The sequence below is a fragment of the Poecile atricapillus genome, chromosome 16 (genome assembly GCF_030490865.1).
Source record: "Poecile atricapillus isolate bPoeAtr1 chromosome 16, bPoeAtr1.hap1, whole genome shotgun sequence".
NCBI lineage: Eukaryota > Metazoa > Chordata > Aves > Passeriformes > Paridae > Poecile > Poecile atricapillus.
The window spans coordinates 3,518,372-3,540,113 of NC_081264.1; the positions used below are offsets into that span (position 1 = coordinate 3,518,372).

General features: G+C 46.7%; 2 protein-coding genes across 3 annotated transcripts; one reads left to right on the forward strand and one right to left on the reverse strand.

Annotated features, from left to right (window-relative positions):
- The first annotated feature begins 82 nt into the window (after nt 1-82).
- On the forward strand, nt 83-13,753 carry TCTN1 (tectonic family member 1). The gene is made up of 15 exons (XM_058851633.1): nt 83-353; nt 1,888-2,008; nt 3,927-4,057; nt 4,418-4,584; nt 4,979-5,066; nt 5,945-6,054; nt 8,670-8,690; nt 9,101-9,226; nt 9,801-9,926; nt 10,246-10,328; nt 10,668-10,808; nt 11,108-11,264; nt 11,935-12,060; nt 12,386-12,530; nt 13,292-13,753. The coding sequence occupies exons 1-14, from the start codon at nt 197-199 to the stop codon at nt 12,527-12,529; spliced, it is 1,698 nt and encodes a 565-aa protein (XP_058707616.1). The 5' UTR covers nt 83-196; the 3' UTR covers nt 12,530; nt 13,292-13,753.
- Nucleotides 13,752-19,185, reverse strand: HVCN1 (hydrogen voltage gated channel 1). Of its 2 annotated transcripts, none has more exons than XM_058851636.1 (6): nt 19,076-19,185; nt 17,418-17,647; nt 16,835-16,939; nt 16,350-16,581; nt 14,391-14,503; nt 13,752-14,104 (listed from the first exon to the last, which is right to left on the reverse strand). In XM_058851636.1, the coding sequence occupies exons 2-6, from the start codon at nt 17,610-17,612 to the stop codon at nt 14,039-14,041; spliced, it is 711 nt and encodes a 236-aa protein (XP_058707619.1). In that variant the 5' UTR covers nt 17,613-17,647; nt 19,076-19,185; the 3' UTR covers nt 13,752-14,038. The 2 variants fall into 2 exon arrangements, with proteins under 2 accessions (XP_058707619.1, XP_058707621.1); XM_058851638.1 differs by having other exon boundaries at nt 19,029-19,105.
- Between the last annotated feature and the right edge of the window lie 2,557 nt (nt 19,186-21,742).

A 21,742-nucleotide genomic window follows, 5' to 3' on the forward strand; every position in this document is an offset into this window, starting at 1 on the left:
GCGCTAGGAGGCGATGATGGAGCCCGAGGGCGGCTGAACGACCGCAGATACCGGGGGTCCATCCCCTCGCCACGCCCGCCATGTTCTCAGGGCGCAGCCCTTCCCCTCCGCCCGCCAAATCTCGCGAGAGCGGGACCCGCCCTTCCCGTGATGCCCCGCGCGCCCTGGCAACGCGCCGTTGCTAAGGGCGGCCGCCATGGCGGCGCCGCCGGGGCCCGGGGCTTTCTTCGTCCTTACCCTCCTCCTCCTTCCGCCGCCGTCGCTCCGGGCAGAAGAGCCGGCCGCGGAGCCCGCAGACATTCGTGATGCCGCACAGACGCGGGCCCGCAGCGCGCCGGCCCCGGTCACGGACGGTGGGTGCCCTCCGGGCGCTGCGGGCACCGGCGGCGCCCCCCGGCTAAGGGAGCCCCGCTCGCTGCCTCCCTCGGGCATTCGGCCTTTGGCCTCTGCTTCCCATTGCGGTCTCCCGGGATTGGCACAACCGCCCGGCTTCTGCCGGGGATCTCTGGGGCTCGCTGCACCCCTGGGCAGCTGCAGCCGCCGCAGCCGAGGCTCGGAGCCTCCTTAGGAAAGCTCAGCGAGCCCCTGAGCAGCCTGCAGGCCCCGGGCACGGTGATCGTGGCATGGACATCGCAGAGCAGGGCACCCCACAGCCCCGAGGGTCGGTGCGGGTGGAGGGCGGGGTGTGCTGCCCACCCTGAGCACAGCGGGCAGCTCCGACCTGGCCCGGGATGTCCTTGGGGAGCTCCAGGCACAGCCCGAGCTGTGGATACATTGTCATAAAAATAGAGCTCACAAAGTTTTGTTACTGCGTTCTCAGAAGGTGTTTCCCCGCTGTGTTATTGGCTACACTTTAATATTCTGGTGTTGCCCTCAACTGAGCTTTCCGTGGGTTACCTGCCAAACAAAACCCAGCCCAGTGCTACCTCCTTAGGGAAAAGAGATTTAAATCCCTAATCTCACAGGTATAACCTTGCAATCTAATCATCCATGTTTGAACTTCTCTTGTTTACAGGGTGAGCTAAGCTCTGCCAACAGCATGGTCAGAACTTCAGAGATTCCAGGAAATACCTGGATACTGTTCAGGTGGTCAGAGAACATCCACAGGCCACAGGGAAACAGGCAGCAGTCAAAATGAAATAAAAGAATTATGAAAATATTCTTTGAATGCCTTTTCTATAAAATACTTGCCTTAATTTTCCTCATTCTGTGCTATTCTTAAGTCTAATTATAGAACAGCAACTCTCAAAAACAGTTTAGTAGAGTAATATCTGTTCTTTGAATTTATAAACTTGAAAATCTCAGAGTGTTTCAAGAAGTTGCCAAGTGCATATTTTATTGAGCTAGTTTACAGAATTATTAGCAATCACTCTGTCTGTGATTACAATATTTCACACAAACAGAGAGAAAAAGCAATTTCAAAGAAGTCAAGTATGGTAATGTTGGCACATCAAGGAAATGTATTCCTGGACCCTGAGAGATCCTCAATACTTGTAAATATCTCTCTGCTCTTTCAAAATGTTTTATTTTTCTTCCTAATAATCTGAAAAAACAGATACAAACAAGGTGTATTTATAGCTTATTTTTTTTCCTCTGCAGGGCTAAGTAGATTTTCACACCTCCAAAATCCAATATTGAATTGGGGGTTTTGTTTGTCAGGGAGCAGATTTCAGTAAGCCTTGGTTTTGTTCACGTGTTCCAAACAGATTTGCTCAGCAGCAGAAAAGATGGCTTTTTAAAAATTGTTTCAAGAAAACATGAAGTCGGAGAAGACTTTTGACCAAAAGTTTTTGTCAGAACCAGGGCGAGGTGAAAAGTGAAAGTGTTTGGGACATGGTGTGAGGTGCGAAGTCCCCACTGCAGTGCTGATTTCACTCTCTGCTGCAGTTGCCAGGCTGTGTGTCTGCGACCTGCTGGTGGCACAGTGTGATGTCAACTGCTGCTGTGACCCCGACTGCAGCCCCGAGGACTTCAGCCTCTTCACCTCCTGCTCAGTCCCTGTGGTCACGTGAGTGCAGAACTATCCAGAAAGTACAAAATCATCTTTCATTTCCTGCCTGTCCTCTCCTCTGACCCATTCCTACCCTCCCTGCTGCCATCCAGACCCCCCTGCACTGACCAGGCAGAGCAGCAAATCCACCTCCCACCCAGTTCTCTCCCACTCATTCCCTCTTTCTTCCTGCTCCTTGCTTTCCTCCTGTTTCAAGGTGCTTCTCTCTGTGGGCATTTAGGTGGTGATGTTTTTTAGGGGGGGAAGAATGATGCATCTTTCATCAATTCAGTGTCTGGAAATTAAGAAAACTGATACCACAGGACCAATCTGGCCACTTCTGTAGATCACTAGCTTTTATCAGTAAATTTATCAATAACCTCTTTGGTTACATTTATGATATCAGCTACACACTTAATCATTTCAGAGCTTGTTGAAATAGTGTGAGCAATTTTCTGACCCTAATTTTACAAGTCACAGTCCCAACCTGCTCCCCCACTCCCACTCCACAAATACTAAAATTTAACATTATACCAATAAAGCCAAAAGTTGTTTCTTTGCTGTTTAGTTTATCTGAAAACACCTTCACCCAATTCCACCTTCTCAAAGAGGAGTTAAGAAAGCTCACTTCAAAATCATAATGTGCAAAAAAATCTCTCAGTGACTTCTCAGAACAATAAGTGCAGCTTTTCAACCCACCTTCTGTATAAATTATGCCAATCTGAGCACTGGGGGTTTATTCTTGGTGCTTTGAAATTTGAATTAGCAGTCATGCCAGACTGTGGTTTCTTATTGTTCTGGCACACAAAGACTCCTGCTCCCCATTTATAGATATTTATATAGATCAGAAAGGTCTAATCAACGCCCTCCTGAGTGACACTTTAATTGCCTCGGGTGACTGTGCTGCCTTTGTCAACTAGAAATGCCTCAAATGAAGTTGTGTTTCTTTGCCCAAATTCTTTTGTGTAAAACGTTTATTTTGCATGAAAAGCCAGGGGATTTTCAGTGTCTGCAGGTGTTGTGGGTCTCATTATTTACATCAGAGTTTATCTACATTTACATATTTGTGTTATTTTGGCTGATCCCAAAGCAGAGGCCGTGACGTCTCTGGAACAGCAGCAGAAGGGTTTGATTTATGATGAGATCCTATTAACAAATGACTCACCTCATGAAAGAACTTAACTCCAGGCATGAAAATTTCTAAAAGTCATTTCAGTTCTCCAGGGCCTGTCCTTAGCTGCTCTGTCCTGCTAGATAGCAGTTTCACAGGGACCACCAGCTTGTGTTTGTAGCATGTGGCACACACCAGTGCTCCCAGGCTCTGAAGTGGCACATTCTCCTACAGTTCTGGGCTGTTGATGAGGCCATGGCACAGCCTTAAACACTTTTCCAAGACAGGCTGGGTTCATTTCACCTTCTGTTCCTCACTCTGCCATTTCTTTCAATGCATCTCAAGTAGGAATTTTTCCCATTCCCTGCTTAAAATGAATATTATTCCAAAATCCACAAAACTGACCTGTTTTCCTGCTCTGACATCCCACTTGGGTTGTAGAAATGAAAATGCTGCTGAGCTGTGTGTGGCCTGTGGTGCAGCCCTGCATTTTTGGGGCCTCAACCATCTGGGTCCCACCCAATCTGGCATTTTCTTTCTCATATTGTCACTGGTTTTCCCTCCCCCAGTCTGTTTCTTACCTTCCCTCATGTTCATGCTCACAGTTTCCTCTGCTGAACAAAACATGTGGGAGAATTCTCTATTATTTATTATTAAGCACAGAGTATAAAACAATAGGAACCTTCTAATTGTTTTACAAATTGTGTTAAATTCAGTAATTTCATGTTTTATTTTTCAGGTGCTGCCTCAGTAGATGAAAAGAACTTTAAAATCTGGTCAACACTAACTTCTAGTGGGTCATTAATTTATTTTGTTTCTTTGCAGAGGTGACAGCCAGCTGTGTAGTCAGAAAGCTGCTGTGTATTCTCTTGATGTTGATGCAAATCCACCAGAAAGGATATTTAAATTAATTGACCAAGTCAATCCCAGTATTTTCTGCATTCATGCTACAAACTGTAAGTAGAGTTGTAGGCAATATTAAGCATTGTGGTGTTACTTTTTGTAAGCTCTTTAGGTACCAGAAAACAACTAAATTTAAAACTATTCTCATTTTATTAAACCTCTCAGGAAACTGGTAATTCTGTCTGCTCAGTTCTTATGTTGTGATCCATTCACTTGTGAAAACATGAAATTAAACATCTGGTACTCGTGGTCTTCTCTGTTGGAAAAAACAAAATAGTTTAGTTTGTTTTTTTTGCAAATAATTTAGCATCCTAAATAAATAATTTAGGATTAAAGTTGTCTCTTTGTGTTACTAAATATTGTTTCTGTATCTTTTTTTTTTCTTAAATGATCTTCTTTAAATATTTTGACAGATAAACAAGCCCTGTACCTCAAATCCCCTGAAATCCCAACTCCAGAAAATTTTGATCAGTTGCTTGACAAATTTGGAGGTGCTACCTTCAGTGCTGAGCCTGACAGCTGGAATTTGGATGCAGATGCTCAAAATCCCCCTGATGCAAATGAAACTTCCAGATATGAGGTAAATTATTTCTGATTCAACAGAAGGCAAATTCTATTTGATGCAATTAGTATTAGATTATTCCAGAAAGAATAAATCAGCATTGTTTGCATCTGCTTTTAAATAATTTATATTAGTCTTTAAATATAGAAATGTAAAAAGAAGAAATGTTATGTTTTGTGTTTAGTTAAAAAGTGAACTAGATTTTTTAAGATAATTGAAAAGTCACTTTTTTTTTTCTGTTTTCAACATAAAGCTGTAGCAGTGGCTGAAGAATTGCTGCACAAAGTAATATTGAGAGATCCTGTGGAAATCTGTACTGTTTTTAATCATATTTGTTGTTAATACAAATGCTCTGAAACTTTCCATGGGCTGAAACACACCTATGTACCTGACTGTGGTTTTTGTTTGGCAGTATGGGGTTCCTGTGCAGACAGAGGATGCATTTCTAAGGCTGCCAAGTCCTGTTGTCTCTTCTTGGTGTTCTGACACAAATCCTGCAGGTTGGAAAATGCACTTGAATCCAAATTTTTTTGCTTTCTAGTATTCTGCTTTGGTTTTAGATTAGTTAGTCAGAAAGCTGGCACACTCCCCATGGAGAATTCAGCTGAAGGTTCATAAGCAGATGGTTTTCAAATCACTTCTATTTCTCTCTTTGGTTTGTTTTTTAAGACATAGAATAGAAATTGTGTTGTATCTCTATTAAATATTCAAAGTGAGATATGTAAATCCCTGAGAATCTTGTTAAAGGGTTGTTTATCCAACAATAAAATGTCCTTTTTGGGATAATTGGTTTAATCAAACAGTACGAGGGTGACACCCTGAGGGAGGAGGGGTTTGCACCAAGCCAGCCCTGCCTGGGCAGCCTTTGGCAGATTCCCTTTGCACAGGGGCTCCTCTCATAAATCAGATTTGCAGGCTGAGCTCTGCATTTTAACCTTTCACACAAACCTTTCACCTTTAGCCTTAATTCCCTGAGATGGAGGTGAAAAAAAAAAAGCCACAACCAAACCCCCACCTGTGTTTTCCAAACCCCACTGTCATCATTAAATGTGGTCTCATAACAGTCGTGGTGGTGATTACAGGATTGAAGTCTTTTGTGAAGGAAAAAAAAAAAAATCTTATGAGATTCAAAAATCAAGTAAAGTTCATTAAGCTTTTTATACAAGTCAAGGAGTAATAGTTTTTCTCATAGCATTTTTGGAGAATATAAAAAGTTTTATTCTTCATAGCTCACATGAAACCTTATCTGCAATAGAGTTGGTATTTACTTTCACTTTTGCTTGTACCTAAGATACTTGTATTGTTTTTTATTTATACTTTTCATAATTCCTCTTTAATTTCCTCCACTAATACTTGATGACTTTTTTTTTTTCCCCAGGGTTTTTAGTAAACCAAGCCACAAAATGCATTCGATCAGTGAGTGTGGAAAAATGTGACAGCATTCAAGCACTTAGCATGTTGTTTTATATCAACTCCAGCATTTTGGCAGTAAGTATGATTTAAAACAGTCATATAGATAAAATATGAATATTTTACATCTTTTTGCATCTGCAGAATGAAGTAACTTCTGTTTACTGAGGGATATGGTGTTTTATTTGGATTTTTAAATTGTGAATTGGGAAGAAACATCTCCCTGTACAGCAGACTTTTATACAGAAAGCCTTTGGGAATGTTTTTACTTCAAGCTTTGGTAACAGAAGCATTTGCTGTTCTCTGCTTAGCCAAATATAAATAATGTAGTCAAAGATAAAGTGAAAAATAATAGTTTTGAAGATCCAAGGTCGTGTCACTGAGCTAGTGCAGTTTCACGTTTCTGTGCATGTTCAGGCTTTTCCAAGAAGCCCATTTATCAGAACACATAATTCTAGGAAATCTGAGTTTTAAAGAGTTGGTAGAACTTTGTACTGAAAAGAACCTGTCAGATTTAATCCTTTGCATCTGCCCTTTTCCTCCAAGCCTCAGTTTTGGATAGTAGGGGCTGGCACAGCCTTCTTTATGCTCCCAAAGGACATGACTGAGAACAATTTTCTTTGGATTCTGCCTGCTAAAATCGAATCTGGGGTTATTTTTCAAAGCTTTGCCTTCTTTTTCATCCCTTTCTGACCTGGGGGATGATGTCTTATGTGAAAATAAATCCCCTGTAAGGATATTCATGAAGACAAAGAAATCACTCATGAAAAAATGAAACTGAAATACATCATACCTTAATCTGATGGCTCCTTCCAGAAGCTGAAGGTTGTAAAGAAACAGCAACCTCTTCACCATTAAAATGATTTTAATTTATGTAATTATTTAAATTAATTTAATTAGCAGTGAGTAACTGCTTAAAGACCCCTTCCAGGCTGCTCACAGATTCCAAAGCTCCCAAAGGCAAGGAAAGCCCACTAAGCAGTTCACAGGTGGGATCATTCTCCTGCTCCTTCAGGATCTCATTGAAATCAGTCAAGGATTGCTCCCAAATGTTGACTTTTGATTCTTCTGCTGTGGAAGAAGTGGAGAAAACGCTGCCTCAGAAGGGCTCTGAGTGTCTCCATGTCCTTCCAAAATTAGGTCTTGTTGGCTGCAGGAGCAGAAAAAAACAAGAGTGGCTCAGGCCAGGCTCCAGCAGCCGAGTGGGTTTGACTTTAAAGATGAATTCCCTTTCCTGACTGGAAAAGTCCACAACCCCTTATCCATGTACTGCTTGCCAAGGCAATGGCTGAGCTCTGGAGAGGTCAGAGTTCTGCCCAGAGCACGCTGGATGTCAGCAAGGATCAGATGCAGGACCTGGAGAAGGCTGAGAAGCTGCTGGAGATGCTCTGTGGGAAGGTTCCCTTCCCAAAGGGAGCTGGAGGTGGGATGTGACGAGAGAAAAGCGATGGCACTGGGGACAGGGTGGTCACAGGGCAGAGCAGGAGCCCTCCCAGTGCCAGCAGGTGGAGCTGCCGGCAGGAGAAACGGCAAACCAGTGACTGAGGGAGCCTTACTGGGAGCACTGGGACAGCGGGTCCTACAGAAAACCCCATCCCCAGGAGCCCACCCTCCATGCCAGGATGCGCAGCTGGAGTGAGAGCAGCGTTTTGGGAATTGTTTCAGGTACTCTCTGCTCTCTGCCCTGGCCTGACCAGCAGATCCAAGGAGTGTTGGGGATTCCTGGAATCTCCCAACAGGAGGTGCCTCACACACACCATGGTTAGTGAGCAGTGTGCAGTTGCCAAAGTAACGAGCTGTTCCTGCCTCCCTGCCCGGGGGGAAGCTGAGGCAGCAGTGTGGCTGCAGTGCTGTCTGCCAGTGACCTCCAGAGACATCACCCATCACCCCAGTCATGGATAAACAGAACTCTAGGAGTGGTGATCACTCCTCTCCCAGTCAGAAATAGCACCATTTCCTGAAGGATGAGTCTAATCTTTACAGGGACTTTTATTCATCCAGCTCATTCTGATGGCTGAGCTGTACCTTGGGATGATAAATGTGTGACAGTCTGTACCTGCATCACCTTCAGCTCTCCAGCTCCCAGGAATGTGTTCCCTGCTGGCACTGGAGATGAGTCACTGCTCTCAGTATCCCATCATAATTCAGCAGAATTGCTTCATGATCAGAGTCCAGTCCTTGGTCCCTTCCCAAAGATGTGGCTCAAACATTCATTGGAAAGTCAGACAAGTAAAACCTTTGACAAAATGGTGCTCCATTTTATAGGCTTGATTGATGACCTTAGTCTGACATTTCTGCCTTTCCATGAAATATTTTTAGTGGAAATTTTTCACATATCCATGTGCTGTACAACAAGAGAGATACTTGCTTCTCTTTTATTGGTTTAGAGACCATGAAACTATGGAACAGGACAAGGAAAGATTTTAATTTCTTTGGGAAGCACAGCCTGGCAGGTTTCCTAAAGATGGTCTCTGAATAATTCTAAGAGTTAGAAAAGGGAGGGGATTGGATTGTGGCAGTTCTTTTCACACTTCCTGGATACTCTGGTTTATATCCAATTAACTCCATAACATAAAAGTTATTGTTATGAGAAAGAGTTAAATAGACAAAGCCTTACCTGTTTTACTTGTCTGCTATGTACAATAGGTCAGACCTTTGCTACTGCTTTAATTTGTCCTTTTATTCTCCCTCAGGTGCCCAAATCGAGTCAGATGGTAAGTATCCTTCTAAATTAGTTAGCAGAGCTGTGGGCAAAATTCTTATTAAGTTACAGTCAGTGGGAATTTTTCACTGATTGATCAAATCTTTACATTAAAAAAATTGCATCATTTGCTATCAGTAATGATACTTAGCAACTCCAATATAAAATGCTGCCTGCAAACATTCAAGCCTGATATATTTCCCTCATATAGAACTCCCTCTTTTCAAGAAAATCTCTTTATTTATTTAAACACAGACCCTTTGGTTGAGCTTCAGCAGTCCTTGTAACACAGCAGTTGTTCAGAGAATTACTGAGTGCTGTTGCTGTGGAACAGAACCCGGAAAGGTCACACACATAATAACACAGAAAGAGCCAAAATTAATTATACCCAGTGTTCAGAGCTGACACGAGTCTGTTTTTCAGGTGAATATTACTGTCCAGTCCATAGTTGTCCAGTCTCTGAATGGAATGAGGACTTTACTGAGCAGCAGTGATGTCCTGAGGCTCCCCATGGTTTTGGATGAACTGTGCATCAATGCAGTTCTTGGGGTAGGTCTGGCAGCCTTTTCCTCCTCAGAGCTGATGGAAGGCATCTGTGCATCAAATCACTTCTGATTCCCAAACTGCAAAGCTGTCAGGAAGGCCTTGCAGTTTCCTTATATTGTGACATCTCCAAAGTAAATGTCATGGGAGAAGCACTGATTTTGGATAAAAGGGAGTGTTTTGCAACAAAATAATAACTCTGTGCAACATAACATGGAGCCAGGCTGAAATCCTGGTGTTACTTCTGTGTTTGTGGCAAAACAGACAATGACATGAGTTTGGAATTTACTTTATGCTTGGGAGATTATTTCAGGTGCACTAATGACAGAGAGAGGAATGCTGCACATCATCTTTTAATTTTAAAGTAGATGAATGTTGTGCCTGTGCTTAGGTTTATCAAAAAGTCAGTTGTGAAGAGGCTCCAGCCTCTAGAGGATAAAACCCATCCCCACCCTGGAGCTGAGTTTCTTAAGCAAGCAAGAAAGAAAATACTTGCATGGTTTAAATTTTTCTCTTTTTTTTTTTTCTAGTTTCTCTTATGTATTTGTTCAAATTAATATCGAAAACGTTTAATTTTCAGGTGAATTATCACATTACCCACACAGACACAGGAGAAATAATAGAAGCAGCTGCTGCTTTTGTCTTGGGGGCAATTAGCAAAGAAGCACTTTCAATAGAGCAGAGCTTCGAAATCAGCTTCACTCAGGTAACTGTGGAGATGTCATGGGTGACTTGGTGAAAGTCATTTAATTACAAAACTTATTAAACTTGAATCAGAACAATTGTTAGTAGCAAGGTGAGACAGAACTTGCCCTGGATACTCAGCATTTCAGAGCTAGGCAATGAAGGCCTCCAAAGTCTGTCACGTTTATGAGCCCGAGCTTGTGGCTATAACAGAGAAAGCAAAGCCTCAGTCTTGCCCTCATCATGCAAGGCAGGTCATAATCCTAAAATAACTGAAATATTTCTGTGTTTTCCTACCACTTCAGTGCAGGATAAGAACTAATACTCTGTTTGCATTGCAGGAAAATACACGGCCACTTCCTCTCAGTGGCAATCCTGGCTATGTTGTTGGGCTGCCTGTCAGAGCAGGATTCCAGCCTCAAGGATATCCTTTCCCTGCTGCATTTCTGTTTGCTGCACTTGCTCTGGTCCATCCTCACAAATCCTTTTTAGCATGGACATCTATGAAATACATCTGTTCTCTACCAAAAATAAAAATGTGCTTTTCTTACTGTGTTTTAGGAGGGAATGACTCAGTCCTGACTGCAATCTCCTGGGTTGTGTAGTGAGGTACATTTAGCCCTTCATTGCACACCCTGGTGCTTTTGTGAGAGGAATCTTGAGCCATTATAGCATTTTCAGCTATATTTTAAGGATATGATTAAGGATTCTTTTTTTGTCCCTCTATCCATCAAGCATTTAATTTCCCTTAACTATGTGTTACATCTGGCATCATTCAGAGTAGTAACAAACACAGCCAACTCACCATTCTGCAGAGCACATCCACCCAGGACTGCCTGGCAGCACAGGGAGCCAGAGCCCCAGTATTATTTGGTTATAACATGGTATCAGGCTGTAAGCTACGGTAAGAAGTAATTTATATTTTTTTTAATTTAACGCTTTTAACCCTCTGACAACCCTTTCCCTCAGGCTCTGTTCAGGTCCTGGGCCATTTGTACAGCTGGAGGAGTATTGAGAATGGAGTATTTAATTATAAAAAATGTCATTTAATTAACAGTGGTCTTTCTCTTGGAAAGATTGTGTACATTAGCAACTGTAGCCAGAAGGCTTGAACAGAGCAGAGAGCAAGGAGGAATTATGACTGTGCCAAACCAATGGATTTTGCTGTAACTCATCTTTTTGTTTTGTTTTGTTTTCTGGAAGAATTACAGCAGCTATGAAATGCCAGCCTTTGGCTCAGACCCTCCTTGATGTGCTGAAGGGCCAAAGCTTTCCTGAGTACGTGGCCTCATTTGGGAATTCTCAAGCCCAGGATGTGCTCGACTGGGTGCCAATAACTCAGCTCCACATCTCAGAGCAGGTGAAAGCACTTCCACCCCTCCATCCTCACGAGATCTGTGCCTGTGCTGCAGCATCAGCTCAGCTTCACACCCTAAAAATGCAGGAACCAACTGGAGGAGAAAATAGGGCTGGGAATGCAGAAATAAACTGGAAGAAACTCATGGAATATTCACAGAGGAGGGTTTCACTCTTGCTGTAGAAGTTAAATTTGATCAAGCTGGTATCCAGGCACCTCAGGGCAACATATTGGGTACAAAGTGAGTTGTTTAAACACAGGTTAGAATGTTGCTATTGTGAGGACGAAGCACCAGAGGTGACAGAGTGAAGGAACAGAATCAGTGTTTCCCCTCTTGCTCCAGGCCAGGGTAAAAGAGAAAAAAGCACAAAATAAGATTATGGATGGATTCTTGCATGCTTCTGCAACTAAAGGATGAATGGTTTCTGTAACCAGAAGTGTAATAGTTCAAGAACAAATGCATAAAAATATTTAAGATTGTAGCCTTCGAAGTTCTGCCCTGGCAGAGTTCAGGATTTTGTCCTGCCCAGCAACAGTGCAGGGTCCAGCTGCTCTGGTAAGTTCCTCAGTGAGCTTCCTGGGGACATTCTACCCTTTTAATAACATGAATAATTAATTACTGTGATGGTTTCTGCATAAGGCAGACAATGAGATGATTTCTCACACTTTGCAGAGCTCATGCCAAATACCAGTGTCACTGGGAATAGAAGTGAAGTGGACTAAATATGGATCCCTGGTCAATCCACAAGCCAGGATAGTGAATGTTACAGCCACAATCACTAGCACCACACTGAAGCAGGTATGTAATTAAATTACAGGATTTAAGATAAAACAAGTGGCTTGTTTTCCTTGGGTATCAGCTGTGTGATATTGACCCAGATAATCTCTTTATCTAAAGGCAGCACTTCACATTAGAATGTATTTACACCCAGCAGTTCTCTTCCAGCTCAAACACAACTGTGGGCTCCTTGCCAAAACACACTTCAATAAAAATCTATACATCATTTATGAAAAGAAACATGGAACTGTATGAACAAAATCAAAACCTTTTTAACAAACATAACCCAGACCAAATAAAACAATTGTACAAATGAAGCTAAGTCCTGTTTGTATTTTCATTGCAGCTTCCCTCAGGAAGGGAAAGGATTATTCCTATAACAAGTTCTGTGGTTTTCACTGACATTTCTTCACCTGCAGAGCCAAGCTACAAAGCTTGGCCCACCATTAACATCAAGTTACCCTTTGACTTTTTCTATCCCTTTGTCTAAGGTAAGTATGCATCAAAAAAAAAGCCGTATTTCTGCTTTATCTTAGTTTTAGTCCAGTGTTTATCCTGTGACTGTGATGGGCCATCACTTTCTCCTAAGTTGTAGATACTGGACTAAAATTGGGCCAGAGAGGAAGGGTGAGACCTTATGAGGTTTCTCAGAAGGTTTAGGGTGAAGAAACCCCCACAAAGTGGAAAGTTCCCAATTATAACTCTGCAGAGAGGACAAAGGTTGCAGTCTGAACTTGCTGGTGGCTCCAGCATGTGGGATCCAGCCCCAGACTGCCCAGCAGTGGCAGGAGGGGAAGGGAAGAGCACAGGAACACAGGGAAAGCAGATTTATTATCCCCTAACAGCAGAGATAAATTGCTAATTAAACTCATCATGTGCTATTAGATCAGGCTTCTGCTTTATCTCCTTGCATAGATGAATAAGCCACATGTACCTGGCTATTTTTCCCATGCCACTAATTAATTACCTTTTTTAAAAAATCTGAGCAGTTGAGTTGTGCTTTCAGTGACCCCTCCAGCTGAGTGGGGCTGAAATCCTTTAAGGACACCTGCTGCAGTCCCCATCTCTCAGAATTCCCACTTCTTAAACCTCACTCTTCAGCTCTCAAACAGCCTCTCCACAGGGACACTCTAGTACCTGAAAAAAATTCAAACACCAGCCTGGCCCTTTAGAATTTGCTTTTTCATGGCTCTTTTGGAGTCTGACTGTTCCCAGCAGTGCACTCACCTACATCTGTTCTTACATATTCCAGTTCTTTTAATACATGGATTTATGAGCTGTGGAAACAAAGAACTTTGCAGGCACACGGGCTGTGAAGGAACAGTGAAAGGGGAAGAAGAGATGAGGGAATGCAGTATCAGAACTGGGATCTGCTGCTGGAACAAGGCATTGTTTGATGTAAAATGGCACATGTTTGCCTCTAGTTTGGTGCTGATTTCTTTGTCAGAGAAAGGAGTGGTGTGTTGGTGTTTCTGAAATGAGTGTTATATAAATAACAAAGTGGCACAAGCAGCAACAGAAATGAGGAAACTACCAACAGTATGAAAAGAATGGCTGGCAAAGAGATGTATTGATGATGAACAGGCAGCTGGAGAAGAAATTACCTTTTCAGTCTGGGTTCTTATCATTTATACTGCAAGTTTGTTGCAAACAAAGAATGTTATCACAGAAAAAAAATAAATTATTTTAAATAAGTGGTACTTTTCTGGATGTATAGCTTGTAAAGATGTGTCTTTATTAAATTATTTTGCAGTTTTGACTGTGTAACTATACAAGAAAGGGAAAAAAAAATTCTGTTTACAGTGACTGTGTGTGATTAATTTTCCAGTAGAACTATTTTTGTCATCCCAAGGTCTGATCAAAGTGGGGTCAAATGGAAAATGTTTATAGAAAACACAATACAAGAGGAAGCAAAGAGACAGAAAAACCTTTCAGGTCAAGCTGGCAGATCCAACACTGCAATCTCCAAGCAGAATTCCCACCTTGGAAAACTGGCCTCCTATTTTTGCTGGCTGAGGAGTCCATGCTGTTTCAATATTTTATTCAGCCTCTCGATTTCTTGCTCCTGTAGGAGACAGAATTTAAATCATTAACAGCCTGCAAGCAGCTTCCCAGGTTCCCACAGATCTTCCTATCTGCTATAATGTATCTCCTGCAGCAGGAAAACAGCACAACCTGGCCAAGAGAAGTAGGACAGAGGTAGGGACATCATTCCTCCTCTGAGGAGCAGCCCAGGGAGGCACGGGCAGGGCTGTGCTGCTTCAGCCCGATGTGGAAACCAAGCCAACAGTGCCAACCTTGCACAAGGATCCCCATTAGCAGGTAAACCCAAATTAAAAGTGTTTTTTTACCTTCTCCAAACAGCTGTGTTCCAGTTGTTCCACCCTTGTGGCAAGTTTCAGGTTTGCTTGCTTTAACTTGGACACTTGTTGCTCCGAGCGGGTCTTCACCGATAAAATTATTCCTGTGGAACAATTCACAGTGGGTTTGCTTTACATTGTAAAACAGCCACGAGCAGGAGTTCACAGCACACAGGCTGTGTGCTCAAGGAGTTAAACGTGTTCCTCTCCAGCTCAGCTTCTGTCATCTTCAACCACCCTTCCCAAGTGCTTTTCTTAATGAGAAAGGGTTTTAAATCAGCCACCGGAGGGATTCGGATACCGATACTCTGCTGGAGAGAGGCAGCCTGGCCTCGGAGCTGAATTAATCGCTCTGTCACTCAAATCCTGAACCTGAATTTGCTCCCTTGGCAGAGCCCTGGGCTGCAGCAGGGGCAGCTTTGCTGTGTTTTAGCAGTTTTAGGTGTGACAGCAGAGCAAGGCCTGGGCCAAGGGCTCCTCCACCCCCGGGGCCGATCGCTCCGGCCTGGCAGAACAGGACCTGGCACATCCCAAAGGAGCAGGACCTGGCACATCCTCAGGTCCACAGGGCTTTGGCTTCACCTTGCACAGCTGCAGTGAGAGCAGGCAGTGTCTCCTCATGGCAGAGGTGCCACTTCTCTACAAGCACCAGTAGGTGATTCCACATGAACCCAGCCTCCACACTGGAGGCATTTTCTTTCCACAGCAATAAAGCAAAGCAGCTTGATGAGAGCATGAAGAACATCACGTTCTCCCTCCTCCCGACACAGCTCCTCTGGATCATGGCTGATTCCAGTGCTCCAGGCACCGGTTTGGGCTCTGGGGGTTCAGTTCTCCCAGGACAAAGCAGCACTGCTGCTCATTTGCATTGGTAACACGGACAGGAATGGTGCCCAGGCTCTGACACCCAACACCCCAGCGTGGGGCACGTTCCCTTTGTCCCTTTTTGCTGCAAGCAGGTGGACACTGCATAAAGCTTGGCAGGGAGCCTGGAGCACCCAAGGATGAGGGGATTTATTTGTAATTGCAGTCCTGGGTTCTGCTGTGAAGTGAGGCTCCCGTGGCTCCCACAGCCGCACGCAAATCCAGTTTCTCTCTGACTTTCACTCTGAACTCAGGAAAGCCACAAGCTGCTCTCACATCTCTCTTCTTTCTGGCTGCAGCTGCCGACCAGGCACCTTCTCCCCATTCAAAGGGACTGAGGGCAATGGGCACAGCCCCAGCAATCCCCTCCTCTGATCCCAGCTGTGTCAAATATGGACCACCCACCAAAAGTGGGAATATAGGCACAAGACAGAGATTGAGCTGAGGTTTCATGCAGGAATTTGAGATCATCTCATTGCCATATTTTTTGGAATCCCAAAATTCCTTCCTCAAGAAGGAAGGAAATATTTGCAGCTATGCTTTTTTCAGATATGCCCAAATTTACAGTTACAACAGTGAAATCACTAAAGCCTGATTTGGGGACATTTTCTATTTCTCTTTTTATGGCAAACCCTTTGAATTCAAGCAAGAAAGATCTAGAGTAAGATCAGGACATTCCCTGCAGCATCCCTGGAGGGGATAATGGAGTCACAGCAGAACAGAGCATTAAAACCTGCTCTGCTGTAGCAGCAAATTCAGGAAGACAGGGGCTCCCCTGCCAAAAGAATCCTGCAATGGAAATTCAGAACATGAGCCATCCCTCTCCAGGAGAAAGGTGCAGGAACAGATTATGGGTTTTTTCAGGGGGAATGTACCTGGCTGCCATGCACCTGAGGCATCACACAAACACAAGCAGCAGATTGTCGCTGCTCCAAAGAAATTGCAGCCTGATTAAAGCCACATTCCAGCCAGGAAAAACCACATGGGTGGAACTCTGAGCAAGACCCCTGGGGTTGGGTTTGAGAAAGGAACAAAGCCCAGGTAATTCAGGGAAGTTTGACAAATCCAGCCTGGTCCTGCACCCACCGTTGATGATCCGGGCCACCCTCCAGAGCCGCAGGAGGATCAGGAGCCCCACGGCCTCAAACTCGTGCTCCCAGAAGATGAGGACGATGTCAAGGATGAAGGACACGATGACAACGATCCCATCCAGCATCTCGAACTTGTGGTAAAAGAACTCCCGACGGTAGACAAAGACTTTAAACCCCACCTCAACCAGGAAGATGGTTAAAATGGACAGGGAGAGGTAATGGAAAACCTGGGAAAAAGAGCACAAGTTTAAGGCAGGAAGCCCTGCAGAGTGCACACAGGGCAGGGCAGGCTGGAAAGCCTCTGCTGCTCGAAGGCACCTCTGGTTTGGCTCTACAGGAAGGGCTGAGGACTTTTCTTCTGCAACAACCAATTCAGCAAGGCTGGAAGTCCAGGTCCTGCCTTGCCCAGCCTGTCCAGGAGGCTTTGAGCCACCAAAGGGAAGGAACTGCTGCTCATGCTAATATTTCCCCACATTTTACCTTTGGGGTTATGTTATATCTGTCTGGATGGATGATTTTCAAATCCATGAGCAATTCCCCAAGAACCAGCAAGGCATCCAGGATCACCAAGCAGACAACCCCGATCTGTTGGAGGAGAAGAACCAACATGAATCCCATCCCAGCACAGACAGAGGAGCAAGAGGAGCCAATGCAGCCCTTCAGCTGAACACACCCTGATGCCCACAGTCAAATCACAATGCCTGATTTGGCTGGTTGTGTTTCATGGAGCTTTCCATTGCTCCCACTCCTGCTGCCCCAAATGGTGAGTTATTCCACATGGAACCACCTGGCTCCCCAGCAGAGCCTGCTCGGCCTGGGGGGCTCAGGGAACTGGAGGAGAACACGTGCCAGAGCTGTGGTGATTGTGCACTGGGGCTTGTCTCCTCTCAGGAGACATCTGCACCTGCGGCGGAGTTTTCTGTTCCCACAGGACAGTTCAGCTCAGAGGCAGACGCTGCTCTTTGCAGTGTGGGGACTCACAGCCTCAGTGCTCTCCCTGAGCTCCGTCCCACAGCGGCTCTGCTGTCACACGTGCCCTTGGCCTGGGTTTGTTCTGCCTCACCTGAAACCTGTGAGAGCTGAAGAGCTTTTTCATCATGTACTGGAAGGAGATATGGTTCCTGGCAGGCTCCATCTTGATCTCCACATCTGGCTGCTTCTCCCCAGTCTCCTCCTCCTCCTCCCATTTCCGATAGTCGTTGCTCCATTGCACGGGGTCATCGCCCACCACCGTGAAGTGCTTCAGGTACCTGGACATGGCTTTGGATCAAGCTGGCATCACCCTGCCAATGTCTGAGGGACAAGAGCACAGCGTCACCTCCCCGTTTGGGGCTGACCAAGGATGTCAGACCTTCCTTTTCTCACCCAGCCAGGGTGACAAGAGTGTGACATTCCGACACAGCTGGCTGGGCCCTGCTGACGGGAAGTTGCTTCATGGTGATACCGCTGGTTTTGCATCACCTCCCACGGCACCACGAGGAGCCCCTGCTGCCTTCCCAGTTCTGTTTGCATCCCACTGTGCTGCTCTACAAGGAACCTCCTCACAAGGTATTTCCAAACTTCTCCAAACAAAGCATTGATTACAGGAGCACAAAGCTCCAGCTCTTATCTGGCACCTCGTGATGGAAGTGGGGGCAGCTGCCCTTGTGTTCCTAACACTGATCCAGAGAAGCTGTTGGTCAAGCTGACCCCAACATCCTCACCCTCTGGCCACACAGCCAAGATGAGGAACAGCCATAATTTCCCTCCATTAACACGGATGACACCCTGTTATCTCAGCCTTTGCAGGCAAATTAAGCAGGTGATGCCCACATTCCAACCTGTCAGGAGGATGACATTGTCCTCCCCATCTCCTTCCGTCCAGAGCTGTCCTCACCCTCGGGCATCCCTGCAGGTACCCAGCGAGGGGCAGGACCACCAAACCAAACTCCTGATTAAGGCCACGCTCCAGCAATGAAAACCATATGAGTGAAACTCCAGGTTTGCTGGAAGAGCAAGACCCGGGAGCCTCCAGATGGGCTGCGTGGCCGGCTGCAGGAGAGGTTCTCCTGTTCTTACCACAACCCCGCCAGCCTCCCTTCCTCCTTGGGCAGCCCTGCGAGGCTGTCTGGTCCGCAAACCCTCCGAGATCCGCTCTCGACACCAGCACATCCCCATCCCGCTCTGCGGGCACCTGTCCTTGGACAGAGCCGCCCGGGGAGCTCAGCACAAGCCTCCCTTGGCCCGCCGGTTCCACCACAGGTCCGTCCGTGCCCGAGGGCTGTTCGCCCTCTCCTCGGCTGCCCGGGGCCGCGGTGGGCTCCGCTGCCAGCTCCGGCCACCTCGTCACCTGCCGGGAGGAGGGAGCTGGTCCCACGGTGCCGTCACAGGGGCAGCACCTTCCTTCTCGACCACCGGGCGCCGAGCGGAGCCCGCGGGGAGCTGCCCCGGGCATCGAGCCCCCTTCCCCGTGCGGGACAGCCTCGGGGCTGCCGCGGGCCCTGGAGCCGCCGGCGGACGGAGCATCCAGGACCCCGAGGCTTCCCAACCTCCCCCATCCCCAGCACTGACCGGAGCGGCCACGGCGACGCCCAGAGCAGGACGGAGCCCGTGACCGCGGCGAGACCCCGAGGGGAAGGACGTGGCAACCCCGGGAGGGTCCCGCTGTAACCCCCCCACCCCGGCCCGCACCCACCGGCCCGAGCCCCGGGAGCCTCCCGGCCGCCCCCCGCTCCCCGGTACCGTTCGCGTCCCGGCTGCGCCCGCCGCCTCCCGCCGCCGCGGGGCCTCCCCCGGCCCGGCTCCGCCTCCCCCCGGCCAGGGGCGGCCCCGCCGCCTCCTCCCCACCGCGCCCCGAGAAACTTCAGCGGATCCCCGAGCCAGGCCCCCCTTCCATCCCCGCTCCGACATTTCCCATTTCCGCAGCCTTTTTCCCCCAGGCTGCCCGCGGTTCGTCTCTCCGCGGGAGCTGTTGCTGCCGCAACAGGACACGGCAGATGGAGTTTAAACTTTTTTTTCCCACTGTTTCTAAACTTTTTTTCCCCCATCCGAAACAACGACCAAAGACCCAGGGGAGTCGCGAACTTAAATTGTGACTGCCGATCCCAGAGCTGCTGAGCACGGACACAGATTATCCCATGAAGTCAGTGGAGGTCCAGGGATCAATGTGGCTGTAAAATCCAGGAATCGGGCCTGGATTAATCTGTCTCCATTTATAAGCTCGTGTTTTGTCAGAGGCCTCTTCATGTTTAGGGTTCTCCTCCATCTCTCAAACACAAACTGGTTTGGGATATCCTCACAAAAACTCAGCTGTGAAAAGTCCCTGGGACCCATCTCTGTGGCACCTCTGGTGGGGCAAACTGAAAATATTCCTAATTTTCTCCAAGGAGCAAACATCTCTTCAGTTTTGCACTTCTAAAGCCCAGAGATGTTTCTTTCTTTGAAAGAATTTCCTCCTAGAGAGTGCTTAAAGCTTTTCTTGCAATCTAAATATTTTCTAGCACCTCATGCCAAAGCACACATCCCTGTTCTTTCCAGGGCATTGGGGAATGAGCACAGGTGACACCCTCCTAGAGCTCCAAATCCCTCATCCATCAATCAACACCCCAAAACATCTTACAGAGCTCTGGAGTGGGACAGCACAGGCACAGCCCTGGACCCGAGGCAGGGAGGTTTAGTCTGGGGGTTTCCAGTTAATTTGGGCATTTTTGCTTCAGCTGAGTTCAGTAAACAGCAATCAGGTAATGGGGGAATATCTGCACCTCATCAGATCCAGCCCCTTTTGGGTGAGGACTGTAGGGTTTCAGGAGAAAACCCCCACCACGAGGGGTGTGTGTGCATAGAATCCCCGTGTTCCTCTGTGGCCTGAGCTCTGCTGGGGAATACGTCCTGATGTTCCAAGGAAAATTGATTTGTTGTTGAAGTCAGCCTGACTTGGAGCTGAACACAACAGCCCTGACACATCCAAAGCAAACCAGGAACAGGCAAAACTGACCTGTGTGGAAAACCAGCTGGATGGCAAGGACAGGCTTCACCTTGGAGAAACCAGAGAAACACCCCAGTGCCTCGAGGGACACCCAACACGAGAGTGCCTCAGATCTCACCACTCTTTCCAGGGCACACAATAGGGATTGAAGAGAATTTGAATTTACCACAATTTCCTGCTACCTGTTGTGGAGACTTCCAGGACATGCCAGTGCCCCTCCCTACCCCAATCCATTCTTTGCAGCATCCACAGAGCTCTGGGTCAGCAGGAATTGGTGTTAGGCTGTGGGGACACAGGCCTTGGGAGGCTCATTGCTGCTCCAGCCATTCCATGTGTCAGCTAGATATTCCTACAAGTGTCATTATGGAAAACCAATCAGCATCTATTCCTCCTCTCTTCCTCCACTGATCAAAATAACCCAACCCCAACAAATGACCATAAAATGTGCCCAAGCTGTTGATCACAACTTGCAGCAGGAGCAGCAGCTCCTTCCCTTCCCTTCCCTTCCCTTCCCTTCCCTTCCCTTCCCTTCCCTTCCCTTCCCTTCCCTTCCCTTCCCTTCCCTTCCCTTCCCTTCCCTTCCCTTCCCTTCCCTTCCCTTCCCTTCCCTTCCCTTCCCTTCCCTTCCCTTCCCTTCCTCCCCCTCCACCCCAGGGAGCCTGAGGAATGACCCAACCTCAGGGAATGCAGCCAGGCAGAGAGCACAGCCCAGAATAGGCACCTGTGTCACTGAAGCTGCGTTTGGGGAGAGCAAAAAACAAGCCATGGAGTCCAAAGGTGTGGCACAGCCAGAGGCAGCACGGCCAGCGAGGAGGGGTGACCGTGTCCCTTCCAGAGCAGGCACATCCCAACCGGTTCCACGTGTGTTGCCACCCACAAAGCAATAACAGATGTGCCAGGTGTTGGACAAGGAGGGAGAAAAATTACACAGCTATAAAGGAAACCACAAGTGTGATTCAAAGGGTGAAAGTAAGTTTGTGAGAGCCTTACCAGGTAATCTCTGACATCTGATCTAACAAGCTCAGCAGAGGTAGTTAGAGGTTTTTGATTAATTTGCTGTAGAGGGAAGGGAAAAATGTCTTCAGAGTAGGAAAATAGCTCTTTGATTCAGAGAAATACATTGAAAAAATAAAGTGAATGGCTGCAGACTACCCAGAAAATGCATTTGTGACAAGCGAGTCCCACTCACTGGAGATGTAGAGGGGAATTCAGTGGGACACCAGGACAGAGCTGGGCGTTCCAATGACAAACTTGTTCCTCAGCAGATACAGCAGCGCTGCAGCTGTCCCAGAGCAGGGGCAGGGTAGGAACCAGGCACCTCCTCTGAGTGCAGAACACCCTGCAGGATTTTCCACACGCAGTGAAGGACCCCGGTGCCTGGAGCTGGCACACACCTCACCCGTCCCCACCGAGCCACCTGTGTG

Excerpts from the sequence above, each read along its gene's own strand:
- HVCN1 (XM_058851636.1), bottom strand. The coding sequence starts at position 17,612 with ATGTCCAGGTACCTGAAGCACTTCACGGTGGTGGGCGATGACCCCGTG. Across the intron at positions 16,940-17,417 it reads TCAGCTCTCACAGGTTTCAG|ATCGGGGTTGTCTGCTTGGT; the intron begins GTGAGGCAGAAC and ends CTCCTCCAACAG. Across the intron at positions 14,105-14,390 it reads AACACAGCTGTTTGGAGAAG|GAGCAAGAAATCGAGAGGCT; the intron begins GTAAAAAAACAC and ends TGTCTCCTACAG.
- TCTN1 (XM_058851633.1), top strand. The coding sequence starts at position 197 with ATGGCGGCGCCGCCGGGGCCCGGGGCTTTCTTCGTCCTTACCCTCCTC. Across the intron at positions 4,585-4,978 it reads ATGAAACTTCCAGATATGAG|TATGGGGTTCCTGTGCAGAC; the intron begins GTAAATTATTTC and ends TTTGTTTGGCAG. Across the intron at positions 11,265-11,934 it reads AGCTCCACATCTCAGAGCAG|AGCTCATGCCAAATACCAGT; the intron begins GTGAAAGCACTT and ends CACACTTTGCAG.